General features: G+C 36.3%; 1 protein-coding gene across 2 annotated transcripts in view; it reads left to right on the top strand.

The window, feature by feature from the left end:
• The window catches only part of Zpr1 (zinc finger protein Zpr1), a 268249-nt gene that overhangs the window by 160934 nt on the left and 85138 nt on the right, over positions 1–22177 (top strand). For both annotated transcript variants that reach the window (XM_090412640.1, XM_090412641.1), the window contains exons 8-9: positions 4222–4300; positions 11215–11392. In XM_090412640.1, the coding sequence (XP_090268766.1) occupies positions 4222–4300; positions 11215–11392 (257 nt within the window). The remainder of the gene's footprint in view (positions 1–4221; positions 4301–11214; positions 11393–22177) is intronic.

Here is a 22177-nt window from a genome sequence, read left to right as displayed (position 1 = left end):
GACATTGCAGAAACGAATAAACCAGTAGATTATACGGGAATTGTGGTTAATGAAGTGGAGGTGAGTAGTCTATTGCATAACCTCAATGTCAATACATCTGTGGGATTGGATGGTATACCAGCTCGTGTTGTACGAGAAGCAGCTAAAGAATTGTCAGTACCCTTGACCATTTTGTTTAATTTGAGTCTCGGGTCTGGGTTAGTCCCGAGCGGGTGGAAAGAGGGGAAAATAGTTCCACTGCATAAAGGTGGTTCCAAGACTGCTGTAGTAAATTACCAACCGATTAGCATATCAGGAATCATTGTCAAGGTCTTAGAGAAAATAGTCAAGAGGAAAATACAAGATTGGATAGAAGAAAATGGGATACTGTATCGGGGACAGCATGGTTTTGTGAAGGGAAGGTCATGCCTCAGTAACTTGCTCACGTATTATAACACAGTGACGTCTGAACTGAATAAGGGTAATGGGTTTACGGTGATTCTACTGGACCTTGCCAAGGCCTTTGACAGGGTTCCACATGGAATTCTAATCAGTAAATTGCAGCATATGGGAATGGACATAGGGTTGGTGAGATGGATAGGAGGGTGGTTGACGGAGAAATATCAGAGAGTGGTTTACTCGGGAGTAGAGTCCACAAGACGGCCTGTGACTAGTGGTGTGCCACAAGGATCTGTTCTTGGACCACTGCTGTTTAATTTGTTCATAAATGATATAGGAAATGATCTGAGAGGAACAGTTCATTTGTTTGCAGATGATGCGAAGTTGGGTAGGGCAATAGTGAATGCAGATGACGTCAAAATTTTGCAGGATGATTTGGATAGATTGGAGGTCTGGGCTAAGGAGAATGGATGTCAGTTTAATGTGGCAAAATGTAAGGTTATGCATTTTGGGGTGAAAAGATTGGCGGCAGTTTACTGCATTGGTGGAACCGTGCTCCAGGAAATTGATGAGGCACGAGATTTAGGAGTGTTGGTAGATAAGGAATTGAAATTTAGGGGACACATTGCAAAAGTGACCAAAACAGCTCATCAAATCACTTGGTTGCTGAAGAATACGATGACAAGCAGAGACAAGCAGGTTATTGTTCCTCTGTATCGAGCCTTGATAAGACCCCATCTAGACTACTGTGCTCAGATTTGGTCACCTAGGTTTCTTCTTGATGGGGAGGAGGTGGAGAGGATCCAGAGGCGAGTGACCAAGATGATAGCAGGTCTGTGGAATGAACCGTATGAGAACAGGTTGAGGATTTGTGGGTTGCAAAAATTGGTTGATAGGCGGAGGAGGGGAGATATGATTGAGACATTCAAATTACTGAAGGGTTTCTATAAAATTAATTCGGAAGATATTTTTGAGAACAGGGCTGGTTGTGGGAGGACTAGAGGACATCCATGGAAACTGGGCAAAAGTGTGGTTAGTAAAGGTGTTAGAGCTGGGTTCTTTACTTTTAGAGTAGTGAATGAGTGGAATGCGCTCCCTGAGTCTGTGGTGGATGCTGTGACAGTGAATGCGTTTAAGGCAAGGTATGATAGATACTGTATGAATGTCAAATAGTTGTGATGAATATGATTTGGGGCCTCCCTCGATGAGTCCAATGACTCCCTGGAGTTGCCCGTAATAATAGTAATAATAATAGTAACACTATATAGAAGAGCATGTTAGAAACACTGTATATAGGAAATCTGGTGCCGGAGCTCTATCTAACCATGTACTAAATTCTGCAAATCCTAATGGCAACTCTGCTTTACATTTTACAAATATGTAAAGTGGAATGCATTAGAGATCTTATACTGTTGTTATAATGAGATCAAACGGGAAAAATAACATCTGAATGTGATCATTAGCTGTAACTTAGCCTGTTTATTCGACTATAATTTAGTTATGGCAAAAACTAGACCATGTACATGCGATCACACCCACACAGCTATATTACCAACAGGTCCAGAATAGTTTCAGACTATAGCAATCTTTTTTTTTTTTTAGAGTGCCTGAAATTCTAATGTTTTGCTGTTTTGTGATTGTGTGAATTTTTGTATATATTATTAGAATGAAAGTGATCCACCTCCAAGGATGTACACACACACACATATATAAATTCTTAAAATTGTCAATAAGAAGTAGTAATAATGCAAACATTGTTCCATTAAATTCCAGTTAGGGTAGAAACTCATGAAAGCAATTATAGTAACAATGTTTCATCTGATGTGAAGTAGAGGTTAACAGAATGAAATATATGATGGGTGTTGCTATGTAGCAACAAAGATCTGGCACCTCAGTTTCTAGGGACGATCAATGCACCACCATAGAATGTATCAATGGCAGAATCCATATTAAAAAACTTGGTTTTGTTAGCTTCCAGGAATATGTGAGGAGAGGTTAGGAAAATGAGCCCATTTTGCAATGATGTCTGGAAAAAGACCAAGAAGAAGACCAAGATCTTGGAGTGTTACAGTATCTGTTAGAACTTCCGCATCATTAGAAATAAGATCTGATGATATTGGAGTCCTAACAGTTAACAGATTAATTTGGAGGAAAATTGTCAATAGGAAGTGGGTAATGATTTATACTTTTCATGTAGTACTGTCACAATATCCTGTACACTGACTGACTGATTCTGTATATCAGGAATTTGGTGATGAACTTTATTATTATTATTATTTTATATATATATATATATATATATATTATTAAATTGAAGGTTTATTGTTTTGATAACATATTAAAATTTATTTAATGACTAAAACCAAGGTTTTGAGTAAAATACTTTATTAATACACACAACTAGTTTCATCAGGTGTAAGCAAAAAGGACAAAAAAATATCAGAGAAAACCATACGAATACTAGATTTCTACACAGCAGAATGTATAAAACAACAGAAGTTAACGTTTAAATGGAAGAAAGAACTCTGGCTGTAGCAACATGGCCATGCGTGTGTGTGTGTGTGTGTGTGTGTAAGGTCTCGTGATCTCCAGTATTGAATGGCAGAGCTGTGAGAGTCTGGCAAACTATAGCTCAGGTTGCTATTGATATAGACGGGATTAAGAACGATTTCCTTAGATTCTAGAATCCGTCTCTCTAATTCATTATAAGATCTGTGAACGTTGTTAATTAAATCCCAGCATATTTGGTGTTGTAAGCCTTCTTCATTAGAGTTTGCCAAAATAATACGTGGCTGGACAAGGTGCTGGCCCGAGTTCTGTTGTAGGAAATGTCTCTTTTATGCTCTTCTAGACGGAGTTCGATGGATTTTTTTGTTTGACCGTAGTACAGTTTGCCGCAATTGCAGAGGACTATGTAGATACCAGGATATTGGAGATTATTATGCCTATCCTTTGGACAGCTTAAGATTGGGCAGAGTTTTGGTAAAGTAGTGAAAAAAGTCTTGATATTGTATTTCCTTAAAATTTTTACTAAAACTGGGGTTAGAGAGCTAATATAAGGTAAGGAAATGCAGCCTTTGGAATTAGTTGTATCTTCATTGTGTTATTGATGGTGACAGTTAGGCAGTATTCTATTTATAGTACTAGAGTATCCATTGTTTTTGAAAGTATTTTGAAGGTGTTTGAGTTCATATTGAAGTTCCTGTTCATTTGACAATAAAGATCTTGCTTGGTGACAGAGTCGAAATGATGCCAAACTTCTGTAGTGGATAATGGTGTGAGTCAGTGTGAACATACCTATCAGTATGCGTTGGCTTCCCAAAAATGGAGAATTTAATATGTTCAGCCGACTTGGTTAGTAGAATATCCAAGAAGGAAGAGAGCCGCCAAATCTAGCTCATATGTGAATTTAATATTTGGATGAATATTGTTTAAATGATTTTGAAATATTTTCAAACATCTAATTAAAACATCTATGTAGCTGAGCCATATCTTTGGTTTTAACGGAGACCTTACACGCACTCATGGCCATGTTGCTACGGCCAGAGTTCTTTCTTCCATTTAAACGTTAACCTCTGTTGTTTTATATGTAGAAATATATTCTAGTATTCTATGGTTTTTCTCGGATATTTTTGTCCTTTTTGCTTACACCTGATGAAGTCTGTTCTCAGATGAAAGTAGTCATGTGTATTAATAAAGTTTTTTACTCAAAACCTTGGTTTTTAGTCATTAAATAATTTTTAACACACACACACTTTATTATTATTATTGCCTGTAGGACTTGTTTTATAATTTAAACTATTGACTTAGTAATGCTGATTTTGTAATACTTAACTGAATTAGTAATGCTCCTCAAAAAGATACTTCAATGGAAATTGTGAGCTATCATCGAACAAAACTTCAGGACAACTTACTTGGAATTGTGAGTATTTCTGATTATTAAATCTTACACTTAAATTATTATACATTAGATTCTACTAGAATCTTCTACACATAGAACATTGCCTGGTTGCAGCTATGATTCAGTTTATAAACTCAATTAAATATTTTTATGGGATTCTTTCATCCCTTCACTTTTGTTTATTAGAAAACATTTTACAATATTGTGACATTTTTAAGTGTGCTACCACTAATTTTCCAACTATTATCTCAATTTGTTTAACTTTTCTTGCCCTTCATTCATCCATTTGTTATTATATGAACATCTCTATTAGTCTAGATGTTTACTTTGTAGATATGCAGTACATTTGATAGTTGATAAATCTTTATCCTCAAACTTTGCAATTAATGCTGCAGTTCCACAATGCTCTATATCGACTTTCTCTTGACTTCAAATCCATCATACAATTTCAGTGGTGAAAGGACATTGTCCTCCTTTTTGTCATTTGAAGATTTGTGCTAGCATGGAACCTCCATAGCTCAGTTGGTTGACAAGTTTTTTTATTTGAAAGACCCAGGTTTCGAATCCTGTCTGTGACATGAGGGACTTTAACGTTTATCAGCCGTTTTCAATTCAAATGGTGAATTAGCTGGTCTCATGACAAGATGGAAGGTTTTCCCTACCAGATACTCAGGTTTTTTGATCCTCAAAACAGACAAATAGGCTGGGAGTACATGCATAATCTACAGAACAAAACACAATATAACCAACAGGTGGGTGTGCTGATTTCCTGAGATAGTGGCATACTTTCTTGTAGGAGCTTCACGGTCATTTTAACGTTATCATCATCATCATGTGCTAATTAATTAATTGGGTCAGCACATTAACAAAACAAAGCACGGCCATATTTGTCAAGCTCAATATAGAACACAATGATATCATGAATCCTGCTACTACCAACATAGATATCATGGGAGTGGAGGTCCAAACTGCAAATGTGGGTCCCCTGAAAATATACTACATATATATAACTCTCTAAATAAACAGTTACTGGAACACAAATGAAGCAGTGCTAGTAGCAGAAGACCTAAACACTAAGCACACATCCTGAAACAGCAGAACTACAAATCGAAATGGGAGAATCCTCAGTAACTTTGCTACCACCAAGAACACAGTGATTATAGGACCTCCCCCCCCACACACACCGTACTACAATGTGGTAGGAATGTTTGATGTCCATGACATATTGATACTACAAAATATTGTGCATTAATACCAAATAAGTACAATGGATGACCTCAGCTCTGACCACAACCCAGTTTTATTCCAATTGGGCTTACAACATGAAAATATCCCAGATCAGGTTCCAGCTGTCAACTGGACAAAACTAATGACACAGATCTACACAAATCTGTTGATCCAGTTCAGCCATCAACTCGAAGAAAAAAAAAATCGGTGACTCAATTTCGAGCTTAGAGATGCAGATAAACAAACTCCAACCAACTTTTGGATGAAATCAAAAACCTGATCCATGAAAAGAAGAGCCATCTGCCAATACTACAGAACAATGGCCTCAGAATGCCAACAGGTACCCAATAGGACTATAAAGGAAATTCGATATTTAAAAATTATCAAAATCAACAATTAGAGATAAAACTTCAGTTCCCCTTACAGATTGTGGAAGAAAACTTTACAGAAGAACAAGCTGGGTTCAGGCCAAATAGAGGTTGTCAAGATCAGTTTTTCACTTTAATACAAATAGTTGAGAAATCATGAGAATTTTGTAGATCTGGAAAAGGCACATTACAGGAGAATGCTTTTCAAAACACTACAATTATGTGGAGTATATGGAACACTATATAGAATAATACATAGTCTATATTTAAGTTGTCAATCAGCAGTAGAATTGAAGAAAATACAAGAAGATAGTTTGATGTAAAATTAGGGGTAAGACAATGATGCACATTATCTCCAGCCTTATTTATTCATCAACTATATGTATCACATTATGAAAGAAGATGACATTAGACTTGTTATTAGAATTGTAGATGTCAAACTTAGCTCTTTGCTTTATGTAGATGATATACTCCTAAACACATCTAGTGCAAGTCTCCAGGATTCTCTAAGTAAATTGAATAACAGCCATAACAAATTTGGCATGAAAATCAGCAATAAAAAGATCAAAACTATGAAAATAAGCAGAGCATAGATAACTTCAACAACACTCTGAATAGAGATCCTATAGAACAGGCCTGCACAACTTGATTGTCTTTGAGGGCCAAACCCAACTTGGACCACCTGACCAAGGACCAGATCACTTCGGATCTAGAATCTGAATAATCTTATAGTCCACTGCAACTAAACTTAAGTAAATGTTAGTAGGTCTACAGTAAATACTAATTAATATGCATATTTCAATTTTTTAGAGAGTTACAATTAAAATTATAATCAAAATTATTTACAAACAGATATGGCTGCAAAATTTCTCAATAAAAACCAATTAAACATAAACACAAAGTGTACTAATAATTTCACTGAGAATATCACACTTATTCTCAGTGAAATATCAGTGACTGAATGTCACATTGTGACATTCTGAATGTCACAATGTGACACATTGCATATTCTTTTTGTTGACACTATTTTATCAAAGTTTGGTGTCATGTTTGAAGTGGCCGTTCTTAATATGGCCTCTAAATTGATATCACTTAAAGATGAACACTGTTTGGTTGTTCAAGTTTATGACCAAAAATGTTTGTTCACAAGTATATGTGCCCCCAAACATACAAAATACCTGGTAGGCAGTATTCAAAAATTTATCCTGATCCAGAATAGAATAAAACTCTTGTAAAGTACTCTTCCTATGCTTGACTCGATAGTTTTCAAAACACTGGAGATCAATAACTTCCATCTGGAGTTCGACAGGTAGATTTCTTGCTGTGACAGAAAATGCATCCTCAATCACTTTTATGCAGGCTTCGTCTTCATTACTCAGTGGCATTCTTTTCTGAAACTCCTCACTTAGAAGTGATATGTGCTTCTGGTATTTTCCACCCACCAAAACGGGCCAAAATAAATAGCATTGTGGGCCATATGTTGTGCAGGCCTGCTATAGAACAAGTAAAATATTTCAGCTATTTAGGCACAGTTTTTAGTGAAGATGGCAGGTTAAATCTGGAAATAGAGAACAGAATAAGGAAAGCTGGTATGGTGGGCAGCAAACTGAATGAATTTATATGGAATAAGAGAAAAATTAGCAAAAACACCAAACTAGCATTATGCATGACTGTGTTCAAACTACTTTTGAGTGATGGATCTGAGAGTATGGTTAGAAATAAAGCACTCTGAGAAAAATTAGGGAAGTGAACTGATGGCATCAATGGCAGAATCATATTAAAAATGAAGATATTAGAAAGGAACTTGGCACTATTAGCATTTAAGAATGTGTAAGCAGAGTTAATCTAAGGTGATATGGCCACTTAAATAGAATGGGTGAGGAAAGTTAGCAATCTATAATAATAAGAAAACAGGTGTTTGATGCTAAGATAGTAGGAAAGAGACCCAGAGGAAGACCAAGGTCTATGTGGATTGATTCGGTCATAAGTTCCTCAGAAGCACGAAATGTTAGATGTGACAATATTGGAGTATTCACAAGTAATAGATTGATTTGGAGGAAAATTGTTGATAGCAGATGAATAATGATGTAAACCTAATCATGCAATGCTGTCATGGTAACCTGAACCCTCCTTGGGGATACATATCAGGAAATTTATGATAAATATTAGAAATGCTGCACAGCCATTTTGTCTAAGAATAAAAAGTGTACTGTGAGTATAATTGCCAAATGTAGAGTGCGACAATAAGAAAAATTCTTGAGCGGGGAGAAACACAATGTACAATTAATTGTTTTCTGATAAAATACAAATAGCTGCACAATAAAAATGACTGCAATTTATTGAACTTTCTGAACAATAAATACGAAATGTTATATTCAGGCAATGACATTCAAGGAAAAGAAGGAGTAGCCATTGTATTCAGCGCTAAATACGAGACTAATTTCCAATAAATCCATGAAGACATCCAACACCTAGAAATAAACAGGCTAAAGTCAAGGCACCCTCCAATCTTAACAGTAAAAATTCTTGCAGAGACAAGCTTCAACATGAAGGAGAAGTGGAAAGAGTCCTGGTGTAACACTTCAACAGGGATCTACCATGAATTAGTGGACCCAACACAGATACCTTCGTGTTTTGGCCTACCTCGGAAAACTTGGTCTGCCCTTAACTGAATCTGCACCAACCATGGCAGATGTGCAGACTGCCTTTACAAATGGGGCATGATTGCCTCACCCAGGTGGATCACCCTGCCAGACAATTAATCATATTATAGCAGAATGTATCCTATGTGCATACAGTGGAAACCTGTCAGACTTCATCCATGCTGTACCAAGTGCAGTCGACTGGATAATAAACCTAGACATTCAGTTGTAGCCTATTCTTGATTCTCTCTTTTATGAGTGTATTATGTCTTCTTATTGTACATATGTCTATTACTATGTCCATATATATTAAGGATTAATGTAATGTAACTTTTCATGTGAGCCATACGCTAAATAAATAAATAAATACGAGGCTAATCTTCTTGAATGGCAGGCAGTCTCAAGTAGAGTGATGTGAGCGAATATCAGAATGGGGAATTGAACAATGGGACTTATCTGTGCCTATGGTCCCACAGAAGGTTCTACTAAGGTAGAAGTGGAGGAATTTTTTAATGCTTTACAGAAAGCATCTGACACAATGAAAAAGGAAAAGTTGGTCCTTGTTGGGGATCTAAATAGCAGAGTAGGAAATGATTATCAGACATACAAAAATATATTGGGAAAATTTGATTTGGAGAAAAGAGCAAAACTAATAATAATGGCAAATATTTGTTGCATTTCTGCTCAGGACATGGACTGGTTATTACTAACACCATGTTCCAACATAAAAATGTTCACAAATTCACATGGAGAGAAAAGGCAAGAAATAAGAAAAGTCTCATTGACTATGTTATTGTTGATAGTGATGTTTTCTCCCTGGTGCAGAACACCAGAGTGTACAGAGGATTTGAAATTGGAAGTGATCACGATTTAGTCTTGAGCAGGATAAAATTGAATTTCATATTGAAAAGAATAACATGTAAGAAAGTTTTAAAGCGAATAAAAGTTAAGCAGCTCTCAGATGTGAACTGTAGACTAAAATACACAAAGAGTATTTAAGAAAAAATTTAAGAGTTTGAGAACAGGAACCAAACTTCAGAGATTCGGTGGCAAGCCTTGAAGAAAACCTTGATCGATTCAGCCAGAGAGGGATGTGGTGAGGTTGTCTGCAAGGATAGAAAAATCAGAACTCCATGGTGGACACAGGAAGTTAAAGAGGCAGTGAAGGAAAAGAAGAAAGCATATCAAAAGTTCCTGGCAAATAAGCCAGCTTGAGCTCTTATAGAATACAGAGTCAAATGTAAGAAAGCTAAACACTGTGTAAAACTAGCTAAACAAAAGTCATGGGGGTACTTTGGCAAGAACATAGAAAATAAATATCAAGAAGGTGGCAAAATATTCTGGAGGTTGTTGAAGAAGCTTAGGAATGAAGGAAAGAGTGCTGTAAAAGGAGTTAGAGATGATAAAGGTGAACTGAAAACGGGAGAAAAAGATATCCTTGAAGTATGGAGTAATTACTTTGAAAATTTGCCAAATGAAACAAGCAGTGATGTCAGCACAGTGATAAAAAAAACTCTAGGCATGCAGTCAGAAACACATATCCATACTTGAAGTAGAAAAAGCCATCAAAGGCTTGAAATGTGGAAAGGCAGCAAGAGTAGATGATATTCGACCAGAAATGCTGAAGTATGGTGATATAAAAGTCTTACAGTGGCTACACTGCATAGTTCAGAATGTCTGGACAGAGGGACGAATTCCCAATGATTGGAGTAGAGCTCTCATAGTCCCTATATATAAAAAGGGAAATAAAACTGAATTTGAGATTTACAGAGGTATATCCCTATTGAGTGTTCCTGGTAAGATCTATGCAAGTATACTTGAGAAACGGTTGAGAAGAATTGTGGAAGAAAAGCTTGGTGAAGAACAAGCTGGATTCAGGCCAAATAGAGGCTGTCAGGATCAGATCTTCACTTTACGACAAATAGTTGAAAAAGCATGGGAATATAACAAAGATCTGCATTTAAGTTTTGTCGATTTGGAAAAGGCATATGACAAGGTGCCAAGAGAGAAGCTATTCAATACGCTGCAGTTATATGGTGTCAATGGGGCATTATATCAAGCAATACTTAGTCTTTATTTGAGTTGTAAGTCAGCAGTTAGAATTGAAGGAAGTACAGGAAAATGGTTTAATGTTAAATCTGGTGTTGAGACAAGGATGTACATTATCCCCTCTGTTATTCATTATCTATATGGATCACATTATGAAGGAAAGTGGTATTAAACATGATATCAAAATTGGAGATGTGAATGTCAGCTCTTTGCTTAATGCGGATGATGTTATACTTATCAATAAATCCACTACAGTCTGCAAGATTCCTTGACTAAATTGAATAACTGTTGTAATAGATATGGTATGAAGGTCGGCAATAAAAAGACAAAGACAATGAAAATAGGCAGAATCATTGAAAATGTCGACTGCATTGTTAACGGAGAACCTGTTGTATATAACATGTTGCCAAAAAAAAAAAAAAAAACCTGGTCTCCTTGTTTGTTTTTAATTATTGACATTTATCATGTTTTATGATTAAATTGTATTAAGATTTTATAAAAGTTGTCTACTATGTTGCCTGCCAGTTCTTTTTGCATAATTATTTATAATATTAGTATACAATGATTCAAGATGTACTTGAGCATTGTTATTGCTTCATTATTTAATAGCAATTAAAACCTTAACTTTTTTTTTTTTTTTTCTGTCCAGACATCCTCTCCAGAAACTACACACGATTATATTGATTCTCATTTATCAGACCCTTGGTCAGAAGAAGAAAATGCTGAGATTAATAATAATGATGATCAGTTACACAATGAGGTTCTCACTTTCGGAACTAATTGTCCAATCTGCAATGCTCCATGTCATACAAACATGAAAGTGACTAGTATCCTTTTTGTAATTCTTGCTAACTTAATTTTGTAAGAAAAATTTTTAAAGAGTAGCATAATGGTAATTTGAGATATGTGAGCTATTTTGGACTCTCAAATCAGACTCAGTTTTGATGTACAACTTGTTTCGAAATGTAATAAATTTCAGTAAAATTTATTATATTTTGAGAATGGAATACTGAATATCAAATTGATACAGTAACCATAATGATTAGAAAAATGTGTATTAATTACTAACCTTAAATAAACCTTAAAGTAATTTTTCTTATTGAGGGAATCGAGATGTTAAATATCACTCCACACAGTTTCCGTGAGTTTATTTTTTCTAGAAGACTAGAATATGCACTGGAAATTGGAAATTAGGTATTGGGTTTTGCTTTTTCAAATTACTTAGAAATATTAGTGGATATATAAAATATATACTGCTTGGAAAGAAGTCAATGGACACCCCCAGATGCATTGTACTATGTAACGAGTTGCATATTTGTAACCAGTATAAATTGGAGAATATGATACTCCCAAATCAGTTCATATCTGGGTGAAATGGCAACAAGAAGGGAAATAATAGAGTTTTGAAAGAGGCGTTGTAATAGGATGCCACGTTACAGACTTATCTGTGCATCAAATTATTGACAAATTGGGCCATCCTAGGTTGACAATCAGTAATAGAAGACTGAGAGGGAAACTCAGGGAGTCAATTGCAAATGATACCCAAAGTGGATGACCCCAAACACTCAATGAATGTGCCTGTAGAGTGTTATGAAGATAATATGTAAACAAAAACCACCATTCATCGGCTGACACGTTGAATGTAGAATTCCAGGCATCAACTGGAACACAAATCTGCACAAAAACATTCAGATCTGAGTCTCACAACATGGGTTTCCATGGTAGGGCTGCAACATGCAAGCCCCACATTACCATAACCAATATGTAGCATCATTTTTAGTGATGAATGAATGTGTACAGTGGGACGTTAAAGCTGAAGGCTGTATTATGGAGTGGTGAATCACACTACATCCTCTACTCAGCAGATGGAAGCTTGTGGCACCAGAATGTGTAACCCCAACCAAGAAATTTAGAGGTGGCAGTCTGATGGTATGGTGTTAGTTGACTAGGTAGATCTACTGTATATTTAAATATATATTTAGATTTTTCCCTTAAGTTTTAGATAAATTCCCCTTAAACTTTTTATAGGGGTGACTGAAACAAAAAAGACAAAAACTGGTGAGATCTTTTTGAGCAATAAATACAAAATGTTATATTCAGGCAGTGACAATCAAGGAAAAGAAGGAGTAGCCACAGTATTCAACACAAAATACCAGGCTCATCTTCTTAAATGGCAGGCAGTGTCAAGTAGAGTGATTTGGGCAAATATCAGAATGGGGAACTCGACAATGAGACTTATTTGTGCATTTAAGTTTTGTCGATTTGGAAAAGGCATCTGACAAGGTGCCAAGAGAGAAGCTATTCAATACGCTACAGTTATATGGTGTCAATGAGGCATTATATCAAGCAATACTTAGTCTTTATTTGAGTTGTAAGTCAGCAGTTAGAATTGAAGGAAGTACAGAAAAATAGTTTAATGTTAAATCTGGTGTGAGACAAGGATGTACATTATCCCCTCTGTTATTCATTATCTATGGATCACATTATGAAGGAAAGTGGTATTAAACGTGATATCAAAATTGGAGATGTTAATGTCAGCTCTTTGCTTTATGCAGATGATGTTATACTTCTGAATAAATCCGCTACAAGTCTGCAAGATTCTCTGACTAAATTGAATAACTGTTGTAATAGCTATGATATGAAGGTCAGCAATAAAAAGTCAAAGACAATGAAAATAGGCAGAATCATTGAATATGTCAACTGTGTTGTGAATGGAGAACCTGTGGAACAAGTAAAACATTTCACCTACTTAGGCACGATTTTTAGTGATGGTGAATTAAATATGGAAATAGACAACAGAATCAACAAAGCTGGTATGGTAGGAAGTCAATTGAATAAATTTATATGGAATAAGAGAGAAATTTGTCGGAACACTAAATTAGCTGTATACAAGACATTTTTCAAACCAGTTTTAACTTATGGATCTGAGAGCTGGGTCAGAAGTAAAACACTTGACCAAAGACTAGAGACCGCAGATATAAGAATCCTGAGAAAGATCAGAGGCGTGAACAGATGGAATCAATGGCAATAGCATCTTAAAAATGAGAATATTAGGAAAGAACTTGACATTGTCTGCATCCAGGAATGTGTTAGCAGAGCTAATCTCAGGTGGTATCGTCACTTAAACAGAATGGGCGAGGAAAGATCAGCAAAGCAAGTGTCCTCTGCCAAGTTGGCAGGAAAACGACCCAGAGGAAGACCAAGATATAGGTGGATTGATACGGTACAAAGTGCCTTAGACAATAGAAATATAAGATCTGGTAATGTTGGAGTCTTGACAAGTAACCGACTGATTTGGAGGAAAATTGTAGATAGGAAGTTAGTAATGATGTAAATTTTTCATGTAGTACTGTCATATCCTGTACACCCCTTGAGGGTACATGGCCGGAATTTGATGATGACTTTTTATAGGTTCTTTCCCATGGCCTTATATATTTGGTGTTTCACTGTGCCACATATATGAAAACTGTTTGTTTTGTTTTTTTTCCGTTTTATTAACAAAGGGTGTGTATATATGATGTGTAAACATCATATACACTTTATATACATCATACATCATATACATTTTATATGATCTGTAAACACATCATATAAAATAAATTTGTCAAATTATGACATTTCTACTCATTTATACACACATTTATAACCTTAAAATAACGAGTCTTCTGGCATTAACTACAAGATATCTGCAAATCCAGAAGTTAACATATCTTAGTCCGATACTCAGACACTCACAAAAAAACATAGCAAATATTTCTCTAGACAATCGGAACACAAAATTTTCATCAATGCTTAATTTCACTAAAGGAAACCAACAGCTACAAATTTTCTTGCACACAATCACACAGGCAAAATGACAAATCATGCCTGTGAACTTGAGCATATTCCTCACTTTTCTAACATATTCAGTTACTACTTAAAACAAGTATGCCAAAAATATTGATCGTTCTTAATAAAAGTTAGCTATCTAATACAGAAACAGAACATAACATATATGGAATGTTCCAGCATTTTTATTTGACAACTGTCAGTTCCACAAACAACAAATAGTGTTTCATCCAATCTTCACTCAAAGAACCAAAAATCACAACAGTGAAGATATATGAACTTCTCAGTAGGAACTTGAACAAATAAGGAAATCACAAGGGATAGATTCATTTCTTAAAAGGAATTATTTTCAACTCTCCCGTATATTCTTCTATCCATTCCCATTTTATTATCTCTCTCTCTTTCATGTGCATCAGCTGTTCGATTTTTATATCATGGTCAAGCATATGCTATATTCAATTTCATGAAATGACATCACCACAGCCATGTATCACAAACAGCAAAGAGAAGTGTTTTCAGTAATGGCAGACTGGATATATTTTGTTTTCAGTGAGATGAAGTTTCTTTTTCACTTGGTCATTATTTCATCGTATTCAGTATGAAAAGCATCTACAAGTATTTTAATTGCAATACCATTGAATGGTATGTATATCTTGCTGATTCTTCATGCTTCTGAATGATAGGCTGTTTCCACCGATGACGTGAGCCATGAGGTACGGTTAGGCCTAACAGCCTCACTAGTCAACTACTAATAGTGAAACTACAAGCACTGTTGCTATACTCTTTCTACAGTAAACATATCATTTTAATATAATTTTACCAAACATAACGATATTTTAATCATCTTTTACTCCATTTTAATTACCTAAGCTAACAATGTTCATAAACAAAATCACAAAAAATCACATTAAAATATTTAAATATCTTAACAATGGTTCTGTTTTTCCTGGTTTGGCCTTTGACCTCTCTTTGTGGTGCCACAAACATTGAACTCCAAGAGGCATCTGAACTAGAACGTTCTAGACTATGCAATGCTTCTTACTTTGTGGCATTTCTACAGAACTAACCATTGTCTCTTTCAGCAAGTTAGTGCACTGTGTCATAAGGCTGCTATTGTAACTACATGGTTTGTGGATGTGAACATCACCACATGACTGGCCTCCACAGAGCCCTGATCTCAACCCTATTTGAACATTTGTGGGATGAGCTGGATCACTGGGCGAGATCAAGGGACATCCACCCCACAACAGTCTAGGGAGCTCCTACATCTTATTAAGGAGGGCACTATGGCTGTTTGTTCCTCACACTATGGTGTCTGTTGATTTTGTTCCAAGCAGTGTGTATGTGTGGGGTGAACCAAAAAATTATGCATGATTTCTAAAATTGTGAACTTTCATAATTATAATAATTAATTTCATAATAACAATATACTTTTATATGCATGATTAAAAAAAAAACTGAGGTGCTATTCTGAATAGCATATGTTTAATGAATAACTCTTTTTTTGAATAACTTTTTTTCTCAATAAGTGCTATACTTCTTTGCATCATTTTGACACACCCTGTATACATGAAACTGTACAGATTACTTACAAACATTTTTTTTTATATTTGAAAGTGTATCTCAATATGTACCCATAATGCTGACTTACTAATAAATAGTTTTAATGGAACACATCTACTAGACATATTTAAATAACTTAGTCATGTGAAACAGTGCTCCATATGAACATTTTAATTAGTATTCTGTTTAAAAAATGTGTTATAGTAATTCCTGAAGTGTAGCCTGTAACTTGCTCTACCAGGTACTATAATGCTCAGCTCTATGAAAGTTAACCTCTGCAAGCAGTTTTAAAAAAATTGCTTATTCAACATGCTAATATACAAGGTGAGTACCTAGAACAAAGAATAGGAAACTCTATCTTACATAATGGCAGTCTGCTGCAAAGTTTGTGAAGAGACATGTATTGACGTTACATCTGTTATGAAGTGTGCAAATAAATGCAAAAGTAGTTATCATTTTTATTGTGCTGGTCTCAGAGAAAGCTATTTTAAAAAGCTCTCCAAACACAGGGAAAAAAACTGGAAAACTGCTTCATGCAAATTCTGTGAACAACAAGGACCTGCTCAGTGTTTCAACTCTTTGTTCCACTACGGACGCCATTCCAGTGCTAGCCAACGCCCGCCATCAACTTCTCCCAGGGGTGATGACTCATGCATTCTAGATAGAGATTAGTAACACAGATAATATATGTATAACAGATTTAATGGGATCAATAAAAGAATTAACAAAAGACATCAATGACTTAAGAAGCTCGACTGAATATACCTCGAACAAAATAGATGATTTTCTAACTATCATTGCTGGGCTGACACAAGAAGTTAAGGAACTTAAAACAAAGAATTTGAACTAGAAAATGCAAATATGGAACTTCTTAGTGTTATTGTCTTATTTTTACATTACATTAAAATGTGTTCTCCTATATTTGCACTGCATCTGTGAGGAGCCAGTTCCTTTGCTAGAGATATCTGGAGTTATCTCCCTTTTAAGGTTCAGGGAAAATTTATTTGTTTCGCTATGCCACCCTGAACCCTTAGATTGGAAATACCTTTCATCCAAGGAGTGAACTCTCAGACTGACACATAGTTACTTTGTCATACTTAAAATACCTCACTTTGAAACGATAATACCTTCTAATTCAATTCTAATGCTAGTCGTGACCCTCTGTTATAAAAGTACTCCCTATATATCCTGCTTCTGTCCGAATCTTTTATGAGTGGTGCATCGGATTCTTAAATTCAGGCAACCAAATGAATAAGAGCAAAAGGTTTATTTAACATATTGATAGTTTTACACAACAGAGAATTTTCAGTCATTACTAAAGTACTAAATTACAAAGTAAAAGAAATCAACATATATTGGACAATAATCAATGCTTCGGAACAATCTTGTTCAAATTCTGGTGGCTGACTTTCTCAGTTCTCTAACCAACAATACATTTAAAGTATTAGTAAAACAGTTAGGATTAGATAATGCTATAACACCTTAGACATAATTAACAGTCATCACATATACTAGACAAAGCCCTTGGCTTGAAATGTTCACCAACTTTGGTTATATATCACAGTCCTGTCTTAATCTTAATTAGAGTTCTAACCTGTTTGAATGTCCTTGATTCTTAAATTACAAAATTCTTCCTTTCATACAAACTTAATTAAAGGCTTGTACCTTACCGAACTTTAAGATTCATCAGGCTTATCTCTTTGTTTCTTGGTTCCTTTTCTCAGCACGTTATCTTCCTTCTATGTTGTGGGTGGGAATTTCATCAGCTTAGGTTGGTCCACTTGGAATTGCATATCGATCAGCTATGCCTAGAGATTTCTTGGCGCATAGACGAAACTGCATCCATCCGGCTCGCTACCCAGCCACTACTTCCCTGTGTGTAGCCCGCTGCGTAGGAAAAAGTCTGCTCGCTCATCGTAATGCTTGAAACCGGTGGTGACCGCACCTCGACCAGAGCACCAGTAGAACTCCGACCGCAGAGAGAGAGAAAAACATAAGGCTTTTCAGGGGGTTTCCAGCCCTTTTATATCAACCCTATCGGCACCCTTCTGCAATACTTAATTTCACCCGATATGCTATTTTCTTGTACTCGTGGGTCTTGCCTTTCCATAGCGTCTTCCAAGAAGACTTCAGCGCGCCACATGCCCTACGCATACGTGACCGCTTCAGGCATCTCACTAATCCCAGTGTCTTGCCCGTGTACTTTGACCTTGTGTTACTAGTTGGTTATATACAATTCACAAACTTTCTATCATTGCTAGCAGACAAGATGTATATTATTTTCATTGTTAATATACAGTTTAGTAGGAACTTCACATATGAATACTCACAAAAATTGTACTAATCACATTATCTTAAAGTTTTACAGGCTATTTACAATTATACCAAAACACAAGCATTTCTCTTTTATGTGCTTAAACTTGTTAAACTATGAATGAAACATTCCTTAGTGAATTGTATTCATTCACAATTTAACAGTAGGGAGCTTAAAAAAATTTCATGAACAGTGGATGACCTGAATCAACAGGCAATTAGCTCCAACCTGGAAATCGTTGGTGTTCCTCATGAGCCAAGTGAAAATGTGCATGAAATAACAAAGAAAATTGCACATAAAATCAAGATCAGCTATAATGAAGATGATATTGAGGCTATACATTGTGTTCCTGGTGGGCCGAAAAACCAAGCAATGCCTGTCATTATAAAATTTAAAAGTAAAGCGATCAGAGACAAATGGCTGGATGGAAACAAAAGTATCAGTATTCCACAATCCTGATATAATTTTTAACACTCTCCAATATATCAGAATCACAATGGAAACCAGTAGACCAGACCTGCGCACAATAGTCCAAGTGAGGTCTTATCAAGGCCTTGTAAAGAGACAAAATAACATCCTTATCTATGCATGTGAATGTTCGTTTCAGCATTGCAATTAACTTTCGAGTTGTATTTGCAATCTTTGCCACATGACCCCTGAACTTCAACTTCCTATCTATTAACACCCAAGATCCCTAGCCTCGTTCATGCAGTTAGCTTAGTGGCTGTGCACTTTGCAACCATATGCCTGGGGAAGGAGTGTCCTAGGTTCGATTCCCGTTGGTGATGTGAGGAGCTGAAGGATCTTCCTCAGACATAGCCAAGTTAGCCGGTCTTGGGTGTGGACAGTAGGGTTTTTCATCCCACAAAGCAGGCAAACTGGCCTTGAGAACTCAACACTACAGGACATAGGATACACTGGGGCATAGGGCTGACTACCTTATCCTTTGAGCGATTTGAGGTCCGTTGATTAATAAACCCCTGATGCCGCAAGGTAAAAGAGGGTAAAAGGAAGATGAGATGAGATCCCTAGCCTCATCATTTTCTTCTAGCCTAATCCCATCAATATAATATGACATTGGATATCTAATCATGCCAAAGTGAATGACTTTGCATTTACTGACACCCATTTTCCGATGCCCACAATTCCAGCCTATTCAAATCATTCTGCAAGTACTGCATATCAGCAGCATTCCTGATTACCCTACCTATCTTTACATCATCAGCAAATAGTTGTATGTCGCTTGTCAAATCCTTCCCAATATCATTAATGTACAGATTGAATAACAGTGGACCAAGCACTGATCCTTGTGGTGTACACCATTAGTTACCTTAAATTTTGCGGACTCACATCCCCCGTATACCACTTTTTGATATCTGTCAGTCAGCCATCCTCTTATCCCTGTTAATATTCTATTACCTAGACCCATTTTCTCCAATTATGCAGCAGTCTGCCATGCTGTACTCTGTCAAAGCCTTAGCAAAATCCAAAAGTATCATGGTGTATCCATTCCCCTTTGTCTAGTTCAATGGTAACATTGTTATAGAATGTGAGTACATTGCTAAAACATGACCTTCCTTTAGTAAACCCATGTTGTTCATTGCAAAGTAGAGATTCACTGTTAACCCATTTCTGAATGTGAGCCCTAACCAATTTTTCCAAAATCTTCACCACCACTCCTGAGATACTAATTGGTCGATAGTTGGATACATCGGTCTTTGCGCCACCCTTGTGCAATGGAATTACCATACATTCCTTCCATTCCTGCGGAATCTTCCCTGTTCTGAGACTCATATTAAACAGCCTGGTCAAAGGAATGGCCAGTTCTGCTGAAGACTCTTTTAGCACACATGTTGATATCCCATGAGTCGCTATTGCTGAATTCTTGTTCAATTTGTGGAACAGCTCTAACTCGTCCTCATACACCTGCATTTCTTCATCTAGGGAGGAGGTAACAGTGAGCTCAGTGTTGCATACACCAGGTTGATAGCTTTTAATAAAATGGGCACTTATTAACTGAACAACCTCTTCTGCATCTGTAACCCTCATGCCATCAGTATTTAGAAGAGTTATTCTTTCATATTCATTCTTTCTTTTACTTGCAGTATGTCAGTAGAATTCTTGTGGGTTGTCTTTAGCATGCAGAGCCAGTTTCTTTTCATATTCTAGCCTGCTGCTTATAACATTCATAACGGACATCATCCTTATGCACACAGCATTCCTTCCACATCGTCCTTTTTCTTACGAATCTCTTGTTTAATAAGATTGCATATCCTTCGAACTCTCGGGACACATTCTGATATCGCATAATTCAAGTGTTGTTTAAATGCTTCCCATGTATACTCGATATTCTTTCCATCCAGCAACCAATCCCATTCCACTGAACTCAGTATACTCCTCTGTTGGTCATAATTTCCTGCTTTGTAGTTCAGCATGTAACCTTTTCTGATTGGAACATTCATAAAACTTAGTCACTTCCCAAGTAAGTACCTCATGATCACTGTCACCAACTGGAGGCAGTATAGTATGTCTTTAACTGAAACGCCCTCTGACACTATAATCAAATCTAACACTCTTTGACCTCAAGTTCCTTCTTTCAAATGCTGCTTAAGGAAGTTATTCTGCAACAACTCAATAAATGCATTTTCATTCTTCTCATGAGATTCTACTACTATCCAATCAATATTTCGATAAAAGTCTGCCATTATGATTAATCTTTTCGCGCTCATATTTTCTATTTGGTGATGCATTTCTTCATCACTAGCAACCAATCCACCAGGTCTGTAACAACATCCCACTATGTAATTAGTCTTGTTAAATTCCACCTCATACCAGATGGCTTCAAACTCGCTGCCACATGAAATATTGTTAGTAGTATTACTACAATCATAGGTCTCAACTCTAACTGGATTCAAGTCATCTGATATCATTATCAGCACACACCCCATCCTCTCTATCCTTCCTAAAAATACTGTGCCCTTGACACTCGATACCAGTTAGTAGGTCTGATTATGATAGCAGGGTCTCACTAATACCTACAATCTGAGGTTGCAACTTATTGACTAAGGCAACAAACTCTATCCCTTTGTTTCTGGTACTCCTAGCATTCGTGTACAGACATAATAATATACCTTTGTTCTTTTGTATTATCTTGTTTGCAGTCTGCTTGACACAGTTGGACAACTTGCAGATCTCTATTCTCTAATGCCTTACACATGTAGACATCTTTGCACACATATGATGGTTCCGAACTGGACAAACACAAACCCGAAATCGTTCCCACCTTGTCAACATTTCCATGGCAAAGCTAATTCCCATCATTAACACAGTTATATAACATTGTCGCTCTTACACTCACATTCACACGATTCCTCCCTTTATAATTTAGTTTCCCTGACTCTCTGTGTTAGGTCTCATATCAGTTATTAGTTTTTCTAGGCTCGTGATACCAAACGCATTCAGGCGTAGGCCATCCCTCTTATACAAATCCAATCTTCCCTGAAACTCACTCCACACATTCAAAAACTCACATCCATTCCTTCTACATAGCATCAAAGAGCTGGAAGAAAGAAGGCCTGGACAGAAGGACAAATTCCAGATGATTGGAGTAGAGCTCTCATAGTAACTATATATAAAAAAGGGAAATAAAATTGAATGTGAGAATTACAGTGGTATTTCCCTACTGAGTGTTCCTGGTAAGATTTATTCACGTATACTTGAGAAATGGTTGAGAAGGATTGTAGAAGGGAAGCTTGGTGAAGAACAAGCTGAATTCAGGCCAAATAGAGGCTGTCAAGATCAAATTTTCACATTACAACAAATAGTTGAGAAAGCATGGGAATATAACAAAGATCTGCATTTAAGTTTTGTCAATCTGGAAAAGGCATATGACAAGGTGCCAAGAGAG

The sequence above is a fragment of the Typopeltis vanoorti genome, chromosome 23, assembly GCF_054136105.1.
Source record: "Typopeltis vanoorti isolate ZY-2024b chromosome 23, IOZ_Tvanoo_1.0, whole genome shotgun sequence".
NCBI lineage: Eukaryota > Metazoa > Arthropoda > Arachnida > Uropygi > Thelyphonidae > Typopeltis > Typopeltis vanoorti.
Note: the sequence above shows the minus strand (reverse complement) of the source record. Positions and strands in the feature narration are given on the sequence as shown.